This window comes from Microtus ochrogaster, linkage group LG4 (assembly GCF_000317375.1).
Source record: "Microtus ochrogaster isolate Prairie Vole_2 linkage group LG4, MicOch1.0, whole genome shotgun sequence".
Classification (NCBI taxonomy): domain Eukaryota; kingdom Metazoa; phylum Chordata; class Mammalia; order Rodentia; family Cricetidae; genus Microtus; species Microtus ochrogaster.
In genome coordinates this window covers 48,184,147-48,194,778 of record NC_022030.1, presented here as the reverse complement: position 1 = coordinate 48,194,778, position 10,632 = coordinate 48,184,147, and the positions used below count along the sequence as shown (strand labels likewise).

At 38.5% G+C, this 10,632-nt stretch overlaps 1 protein-coding gene across 4 annotated transcripts in view; it reads right to left on the bottom strand.

Moving 5' to 3' along the window:
- Window positions 1-10,632, bottom strand: part of Raph1 (Ras association (RalGDS/AF-6) and pleckstrin homology domains 1) — an 85,844-nt gene that overhangs the window by 10,334 nt on the left and 64,878 nt on the right. For all 4 annotated transcript variants that reach the window (XR_003378174.1, XM_026786161.1, XM_026786160.1 and 1 more), the window contains 3 exons: window positions 8,918-9,016; window positions 3,125-3,245; window positions 417-559 (listed from right to left, as the gene is read on the bottom strand). Coding sequence is in view for 3 of the 4 variants with exons in the window: in XM_026786161.1 (XP_026641962.1) it covers window positions 417-559; window positions 3,125-3,245; window positions 8,918-9,016 (363 nt within the window). In the remaining variant the exon portion in view is untranslated. The remainder of the gene's footprint in view (window positions 1-416; window positions 560-3,124; window positions 3,246-8,917; window positions 9,017-10,632) is intronic.

The window sequence follows — 10,632 nt, the reverse complement described above, 5'->3', positions numbered from 1 at the left end:
GGGGAGGAGGCGGAAATCCTCAATAAATAAATAAATTAAGAAAAAAAAAAGAAAAAAAAAAGAATGAAAGATAAGGACTGAATCTGAACTAATTAAAACAATTAAGAATTGTCAGCAACTTCTCTGGGACTTTAGGGCAATGGCACTACATGGTGTTGTTCCAGTGAACTGGTAATGCTGAACAGGGGAGGGGTCGCTGTAACTGAAAAATGTAAGCCGCTGGTTAAACTGCATAAATAATGGCCACTAAAAATCAAGGTCTTCAACAGCTCTAAATGGTTTTCCCTATTATAGCATCAGTTGACCCTCGAAGAAGGAAGACTGAAATAGTGCCAAATGAGACTCTGATAAAGGAATACAAGCTAAGCCAGTGGATGACCACAGACTTTTATGTGTAAATAAAATTAGTGTGTTACCTTACTGGACTCTTCCAACTGAGTGCCACGCTTCCAGGCTTCCGAGAACATGGAGCTCACAGTGCTTTGGGAACGGATGTGTCCTGTGGGTAGGGTGTCAGACACTCCACTGTCAGACTGGTTAGAATGATTTGACTGAGACTCTGTTTAAAATATTAAAAAAATTTCATCAGTTATCATTTGATCATATGGATATACACATTTTAAATGTTATGGGTAAACACTACATAAAATGGCAAATCAGCTCATCTTACTCTAAACTCAGCAAATATATTCTAGTAGAAAATTATCTTACGATTAGTTTTTGATTAATTTGACTCTAACTTTTTAATAGTTCACCATGAATAACTGACACAAGTCAGTAGGACCCCCAAAAAACCTGTCTTGGATAAAAATTTACTCTGAAAAAGTTTTAAAAAAGAAAAGAAGAAGAGGAGGAGGAGGAGGAGGAGGAGAATTGCTGAGTCATTAATTACATCCACATTAGCTTAAGAATCAGGCTTTTTCAGCCATTGCAGAGCAGCTCATACATTCAGCAATCAACAGTATGGGTGAGTCCTCCAGTTGAGAATAAAGATCTTCCCCAGGGATTCAGGTATGACACCACTGAGCAGCAGTCATGCACAGCCTGCTTCCAGGCCAGGTGACAGTGGGGAGGGACAGGGCTGGGGCTGAGGCTAACAAGCACCTTCAACTGATATAGGGGCTGGAAGAGCTGGAAAGATGACTTCCCAGTATGTATGCACCTTATGTGATGTCTCGCAAGTAGTGGAGACTCAAAGCTCCTCCCAAACAATCACCTTGTGAAGAATGGAAGCTATTAAAATAACCCAGTAGCTTAAGCCCCAACTTCTTCAGAGTTAAGACCATTCTTAAGGAATATGATGAAAAGCTATGACTATGAAACTAGGCTCGTTCACTATCCCTATCTGACAAGAGCCTGTAAGACTGGAGTACATGAATCTCTGTGCTCTTCAACAGTAATCATTCTGATTTTATGTTTTATCCTAGAAAGTCTAACATTTCAATGAAGTGTGAGGATAGCACTAGTGAAGGAAAAGGCATATTATTTCATGAGGGAATGTATGTGAGCACTGGAGCTAAGTGCTACGTGACTGAAAAACAGAATATGCCTTTCCTCAATCCCCTAGCCTTTTCTGAATCCTACTTGCTGCATGGCTTTTTAACCTTGTCTTTCTAGTCCAACTTCTCAGCATTTTTCCACTTTGATGAACATCTCATTTTAGATTTTTATATTCATATTAAAATAGTGTAAGTCTGAGTTCTTACCGATTCAGCATCTAATCTGTCCCATTATTCTGTTTATAGTACATTTGCCATAGCTATGAAAAAACACTGATTTACTAATAACTATATGTCACATTTCATATATTCATACTCTGGTCCAGGATACCACAATATAGTTGGCCATCTTGACTCCTCTGAAAGTTGCTCCATTTTGGTCAGATCTCATCACACTGTATCAAGGGAACCTACAATCAATGGGACTAGACACTGCTTGTCTACTTTCTCCACTGTGAAGTTTCTGCTTTCTCAACCCTACTCCTTTGAAGGTCAATCACTATGTGTAGCTCTGCAAGAGGGCAACGTGTGCACAGAAATCACTTAGAAATATTTTGTGAGGCTGGAGTGTGTGCCGTTCTTGCAGAGGACTTGGATTCTGCCCCGCACCCACATTAGGAAGCGCACAGCTGCTGGTAACTCTAGTTACATGGGCCCAGTGCCCTCTTCTGGCCTCCACGAGCACCTACATGTACATGGTACACACAACGTTTGTAGACACACACAAAGAGTTGGTGGGACATGAAAAGAGCTGGGGGAAAGGACATTTTAACTAAAATGTACTTAAAGTCTTTAAAAATATTTTGTATGGAAATTATGTTATCATGGATTCAAAGTGATATATCTTCTAATTTGGTTATAATTTTATACCATTGTATATTTCTTTTGCTCAAAGTGTTAGACACTGAAACTTTCTCCAGTTGACATCTATGCCCTATGATAATCCCTCATCCTATTTTTAAGTCCTTCTGCTTGAGGCTCATCTCGTCTGTTCTCTACCACAGCTCCAGAGCTCTGGTTCCTTCTGGTGACTGGGCTGTGGGCAGTCATTACCCTTCCTCTAGATCCTTCAATGGACAGAACCAGAAAATACATACTTACATATGTATACATATGTATACATTACATTTTCACAGGTTAGTCTTTGTGTGTGTGTGTGTGTACCACAATTCCAAATATCTTTTTTTATTATTTAGAGATAATGTCAAATCATGCAATCTTAAATCATTAAACAATGATTCAGGGAAGATTCTGAAAGAAGCATTTTACGGAAGATGTGAGCACAGATATGGGAAGTTGTAATTCTGACCTAGCTGGAAGTGTTTTTCCTGCACGGCAATGTCAGGGATGTAGTATCCTGATGGCTTATGAGTACTTCTCCAAGTGGCTTCTATGTCATGTCTTATTAGTTAGTATGTATGAGTTTTATAATAAACTATTACAGTGCATTTCAAATACTTGTGACTAGTTCATAACATTGCACTTTTAACAGTTTTGTGGAGAAATAAGAAAAAAAATACCCACGGATTAGAAATTATGTATGGCTGTTGTTTTTAAGAAGAAAAGCTGAAATTTCACTCTTGATACTGGTAGTAAATTAGTGCTGTGTGGTACTTTTGAACTACCTGGGATGCTGGAAGAACTGGACCCAGATTTAATGCTGGAGCTGGATAAAGAAGTCCAATCATAAGCGGACTCTGTCCTCTTCAAGGCTTCTTGGTAATTTGTGTAGAGCTGCTTCCCATACTAAACAAAAGAGGACAAATAGTGACATTAAACTCTGAACTGGTACGTGGAAGAATGTGAGAAGGGAGAGAAACATCTGTACACTACTTTAGTTTCTACTAATACCTACAGTAATATAAATAGCCCTTAATTCTATAGAGTTACATTCAAACTCATTTTCCTCAGTTGTAAGGACAGCAGGAAGAGATAATTTTATTGGTGTTTATAATAGAAATAAAAGTTTTATTACTCCAAGACATCTAGGGCTACATTCTTAGCACTATTCAGGCGCACTGTTCTAAATCTACTTGATAAATAACCATAACTTAATTGAAAACTTTTTATTTGGGAGTTGGCGAGATCTGCTTAGGCTAAACTTGACGACATAATAATCATATAATGCGAGAGACCTGCCTCCCGGCTGCTCCACCAGCCCCGCCACCCACTCGACTCTGTCCCTCCAAGACACACTCCACCGCACAACCCCACGAATCTGAACACCTTCCCTGAGGCCAGCCCTCCCCTGCAACCCCAGCAGACTAAACAGGCACAGACACAACCCACACCAGTTGGAAGAACAGATGAGTAAACAAACGCCAGTGTAAGAATACATCCAACAATCGAAAGAGCAGTGTGACAGGCGGAACCCAGTGATCCTATAACAGCAAGACCTGAACATACTGATGCAGCTGAAACACACAAAAAGACCTCAAAAATAACTTTATGAAGATGAATTCCCTCAAAGAAATCAAGGAAAAAACAAACAAAAAAAATTGGAAGAAATCAATAAATTCTTTTTAAAAAAGCAAAGAAAGCCAAGGGGAAAAAAAAAACAGGCAAAGGAATGGTTCAAGACTTGAAAACTGAAACAGAAACAATAAACAAAACACAAATGAAGGGAATTCTGGAAATGGAAAATCTGGGAAAGTGAACAGGAATTACGAATACAAGCATCACCAACAGAATAAAAGAGATATGAGACAATCTCAAGCGCTGAAGATTGAATAGAGGAAATCAGTCAAAGAAAATGTTAAATCCAATAAATTCCTAATGCAAAACATCCAGGAAAGCCGAGACACCATGAAGACCAAACCAAGAGAATAATTAGGACAGAAGGAGAAGACCAGTTCAAAGACACAGAAAACATTCAACAAAACTTTCCAACCTAAAGGAGGACATGCCTATAAAGGTAGAAGAAACTTACAGAACACCAAATAGACTGGACCAAACCAAACCAAAGCAACAACAAAAGTCCCCTTGTAATATAATAAAACACTACAAAATAAAAAAAGAATATTGAGAGCTGCAAAGGACCGAGGCCGAGTTATGGCATATCTATCAATCAGAATTACACCTGACTTCTCAGTGGAGATGCTAAATGCCAGAAGGTCCTGGACAGACATTTTGCAGACACTAAGGGATCACAGATGCCAGCCCAGACTACTACACCCAGCAAAACTTTCAACCATCATAGACAGAAAAAACAAGATATTTCATGATAAAACCAGATTTAAACAATACCTATCCACAAATTCAGCCCTACAGAAAACATCAGGAGGAAGATGCCATCACAAGAAAGCTAGCTTTTCTGCATCCACAAAAATACACGCAGCAGGTAATCTCACACCACCAAAACTCAAAGAAAGGAAACACACATACTATCACCACTACCATCACCAAAACAACAGGAAAATAATAGGAATTAATAATCACTGGTCATTATCATCTTTTACTATCAATGGATTCAATTTGCCAATAAAAAGACACAAGCTAACAGAATGGATACAAAAACAGGATCCATCCTTCTGCATAAAAGAAATACCTCAACGTCAAAGACAGACATTACCTCAGAGTAAAGAGTTGGGAAAAAGATTTTTCCAATCAAATGTGACTAAGAAACAAACTAAAATCAATCAAAAGAGATAGAAGACATTTCATATTTGCCACAGGGAAAAAAAAAAACCTATAGAGGAAATTTCAATTTTGAACATCTATGTCCCAAATACAAGGGCACTCACATTGTAAAAGAAACATTATTAAAGCTTAAATTGTATATCAAACCCCACACACTAATAGTAGGAGACTTCAACACCCCACACCCCCCAATGGTCAGGTCAATCAGACAGAAACCTAACAGAGAAATAAGAGAACTAACATGTCATGACTCAAAGGGCTTAACAGACATCTATAGAATATTCCACCCAAACACAAAAGAATATACCTTCTTCACATCACCTCATGGAACCTTCTCAAAAATTGACCACATACTCAATAACAAAGCAAACCTCGGTAGCTACAAAAAAAAAAAAATGGAGTAACCCCCTGTATCTTATCAGATCACCATGGTAAGAGTTCAACAACAACAACAAACTAGAGAAAGCCTACAAACTCATGCAAACTAAACAGCGTTCAAATGAATTGTCTCTGGATCAAGGAAGAAATAAGAATATTAAAGACTTCCTAGAATTTAATGAAAATGATTCCACAACATACCCAAACTTATAGAACACTATGAAAGCAGTGCTAAGAAGAAATTTCATAGCACTAAGTGCCTACATCAAGAATTTGGAGAAATCTCACACTAGCAACTTGAAAGCACCCCTGAAAGCTCTAGAACAAAAAGAAGCAAATTCACCCGGGAGTAGATGGCAGGAAATAAAATAAAAACTGTGGGCTGAAATCAATAAATCAGAAACAGAAATAAAAAAAAAAATCAGTGACACAGAGTTGGTTCTTCGAAAAAAATCAAGATAGACAAACCCTTATAAAAATTAAAAGACAGAGAGAGAATATCCAAATTAATAAAATCAGACATAACAACAAACACTGAGGAAATCTAAAGAATCTTTAGGTCATACTTCAAAAACCTCTACTCTACAAAATTGGAAAATCTAAAAGAAATGAACAATTTTCTTGACCAGATAAACAATTTAAATAAACCTACAACCTCTAGGGAAATAGAAACAGTCATTAAAAGCCTCCCAACCCCACCAAAAAAAAAAAAAAAAAAAGGCCAGGGCGATATGGTTTCAGTGCAGAATTCCACCAAAATTTCAAAGAGCAAATACCAACATGCCTCAAGTTGTTCCAAGACTATAGAAACAGAAGGAACATTGCCAAGTTCTTTTTACAAGGTTACAGTGACTCTAATACCCAAACTATACAAAGATACAACAAAGAAAGAGAATTACAGACCAGTTTCCCTCATGAACATTGATGCAAGAATACTCAATAAAATACTGTCAAATTGAATCCAAGAACACATCAGAAAAATCATCCAAGTAGGCTTTATCCCAGAGATGCAGGGTAGGCTTTATCCCAGAGATGCAGGGATGGTTCAACATATGAAAATCTGTCCGTGTCACCATTACAAATAAACAAAAAAGAAAAACCACATTAGATGCTGAAAATTACTTTCATAAAATCCAACATCCCTTCATGATAAAGGCTCTGGAGAGAAAAGGAATACAAGGAACATACTTAAACATAATAAAGGCAATATACAATATACAGCAAGCCGATGGCCAACATCAAATTAAATGGAGAGAAACTCAAAGCAATTCCACTAAATTCAGGAACAAGACAAGGCTGTCCACTCTTTCCATATCTATCCAATACAGTACTCAAAAGTTCTAGCTAGAGTAATTAGGCAACAAAAGGAGATCGAGGAGATACAAATTTGAAAGGAAGAAGCCAAACTCTCACTATTTGCAGATGATATGACAGTATACATAGATGACCCCAAAAATTTACCAGGGAACATCTGATAAAAACTTCATTAATGTGGCTGGATACAAGATTAACCCACAAAAATCAGTAGCCCTCCTATATACAAATGGTAAGTGGGCTGAGAAAGAAATCAGAGAAATAATACCCTTTACAATTGCCACAAATAATATAAAAATATGCTGTGGTAACTCTAACCAAACAAGTGAAAGACCTTTATTACAAGAAGTTTAGCTCTTTGAAGAAAGAAGTTGAAGAAGGTATTAGAAAACAGAAAGATCTCCCATACTCATGGATCAGTCGGATTTACATAGTAAAAATGGCAATCTTACCAAAAGCAATCTACAGATTTAATGTAATCCCCATCAAAATCCCAACAAAATTTTTTGCAGATCTTGAAAGAGCAATACTCAGCTTCATATGGAAAAAACAAAAAATCCAGGATAGCTTAAACAGTTCTGTATAATAAAGGAACTTCCAGAGGTATTACCATCCCTGAATTCAAGCTCTACTATAGAGCTAAAGAAATAAAAACAGCATGGTATTGGCATAAAAACAGACATGTGGATCAATGGAATCGAAGACCCTGGCACAAATCCGCATACTTATAAACATCTCATTTTTGATAGCCTAAAATTATACTATAGGAAAAAGAAAGGATCTTCAACAAATGGTGTTGGCATAACTGTATGTTTGCACGTAGAAGAATGCAAATAGATCTCTATCTACTGACCTGCACAAATCTCAAGTCCAAGTGGATAAAAGACCTCAACATAAATCCAGTTATACTGAACCTGATAGAAGAGAAAGTGGGAAGTAGCCTTGAATGCACTGGCACAGGTGACAACTTCCGGAATGTAATACCAGTAGCATGGACATCGAGACTGACAATTAACAAATGGGGCCTCCTGAAACCGAAAAACTTGTAAGGTAAAGGACAATGCCAATAAGACACAACGGCAGCCTACAGAATGGGAAAAGAGCTTTACCAACCCCATGTCTGATAGATCTTCCAAAATATATAAAGAACTCAAGAAACTAGACATCAATATACCAAATAATTCAATTAAAAATGGGGTAGAGATTTAAACAGAATTCTCAACAGAAGAATCTCAAATGGCTGAGGTACACTCAAAGAACTGTTCAACATCCTTAGCCATCAGAGAAATGCAAATCAAAATGACTCTGAGATACCATCATACACCTGTCAGAATGGTTAAGATCAAAAAACACTAATGACAGTTTATGTTGAAGAGGAAGTGGAGGAAGGGGAAGACTCCCCCACTGCTGGTGGGAGTGAAAACTTATACAGTCACTTTGGAAATCAGTATGGCGGTTTCTCACACTGGACTCAATCTACCTCAAGATCCAGCTATATCACTCTTGGGCATATACCTAGGCCCTCTGCTCGTGGGGGACAGTTGTGTAGCTTGGTCTTTTGTGGTCCCCATAGCAGTGGGGTCAGGACATGTCTCTTGCTCATGAGTTGGCTTTTTAGAACCTATGCTGCATGCAGGGAAGCCTTGCCAACCTTGATGCAGTGGGGAAAAGCTAAGTCCTGCCTCAATATGATTATGCCTTGTTGACTTCCCTGGGAGGAGGAGTGGATATGAGGGTGTAGATGGGAGGTGGGGGAGGGAACAGAAGAGAGGAAGGAGGGGAAATCGTGCTTGGTATGTAAAATAAATTTTAAAAATTTAATAAAAAAATCATAATGCATGCTCCAAAGTAGAAATAAGTCACTCTGATACCACACAAGTTATTTCCACCAATATCATTCCACAGACATCAACATATTTCGCAACCTCCATGGAAAATAAGGCATTTAAAACATGAACTTAGGAAACTAGACACTAGCAAAATGATGAGCACGAAACAACCAGAACCATCATCAACAACCCAAATCACCTAATTAGCCATTTCATTATTCCAGCCTCAAACGAAAAAAAAAAAAAAAAAAACTGTACCTTTGCGATTCTGATCCCATTGACCCACTGGTGCAGAGTCCTCACATCATCACAGCAGAGGTACTTGATATACTGAGACTTCTTCTGGATCTGTGGGTGCTGCCAAAGGAAAGCAGAACCCATTAAATCTAGAGAACTGACACTTAACCCTACCCTAAGTCATGGTCTTAAGAAATGGCAAACCACTGCAGACTTTTTCTTGTTTTTTTTGTTTTGTTTTGTTTTGTTTTCAAGACAGGGTTTCTCTGTGTACTTCTGACTGTCCTGGTACTCGCTCTGTAGACCAGGCTGGGTGTACAAACTCAGAGATCTGATGGGGGAGAGTCTTCTGTTTTGTGTTAATTTCATTGGTTAAATAAAGAGACTGTCTTGGCCCTGATAGGACAGAAAATTAGGTAGGTGGAGTAGATAGAATGCTGGGAGAAAGAAGCTGAGTCACGCAGTTGCCATGATTCTCCCACCCAACACAGACGCAGGTTAAGATCTTCCCTGGTAAGCCACCTCATGGGCTACACAGAATATTAGAAATGGGTTAGATCAGTATGTAAGAGCTAGCCAATAAGAGGCTGGAACTAATGGGCCAGGCAGTGTTTAAAAGAATACAGTTTCTGTGTAATTATTTCGGGGCATAAGCTAGCTGGTGGCCAGGAGCCGGGCAGCAGGAACGCGGCCCGCTGCTCCTTCAACAGAGATCCGCCTGCCTCTGCCTTCCAAGTGCTGGGATTAAAGGCATGCACCACCATGCCCAGCTCGGTGCATACTTCTTATTTAATCATAAAGTGGAATAAAACAGCCCATACTTATATTTTTTTTAAATAAAGTATATATCATGTTAAATTTTATGTCAAGTTGTCCACGTAAACCATCCCACTTGGGAAGTTCATAAGTATTCCCTTTTACATATCTATGAACAACTCTATCAAGATGAAGTCAGCAGAATTCTCTGTATGTAAGACTGAAAATGGAAGAGAAATGTTTATCCAGGAAATCATGGTTTAGAAGGAGACGGTCCTTCCCTGGGGGTCAACACCTACACCAGGCACGTAAGGAATATATATGGCACTCTTAGGACAGAAGTCCATGGTCACATCTGACTGGCGGAACAATATTTTGTAGGCTTCTTTCTTTACAAACTGCAGCGTGCACTCTTTGGTGGGATAAGAGGATAGTGTTGAAGTTTACTATTTCCCTGCAATATTTTCTTTATTAGAAATTAAAATGAGAGGAAAATAATTAAGATAAAAGAACACAACTGTCCCCAAATACCTCTTAATAGTTAAGGTAGGAAAAATATCATTATGGAACCTGTAAGAAAATTCCTCTACACACTCAGAAAACAAGAATGTTGAGGCAAGTAATATCTCCGTATTACAAACCTCATGTGGATATATAATGGTCTTTGGGTTTCCCAAGGGACCTTGGACTTAACAAGCCACTGGCTGAAGTTACCCCTATCAACTTCTTAAGAATTACTGACTAGTGTATGGTGACACATTTGTAACCTCAGTCATCTGAAGGCCAAGGCAGAGGAGCCCAGGTTTGAAGCTAGATTGGGCTACACAGGAAGGCTGTCTCAAAAAGATGAAGACTGTGACGGAAAAAGCATGGGATATAACTGGTCTCTCTGAACATGGCGAACAATGAGGACTGATGAGAAGCTAAGGACAATGGCACGGGGTTTTGATCCTACGTAATGTGCTGGCTTTGTGGGAGCC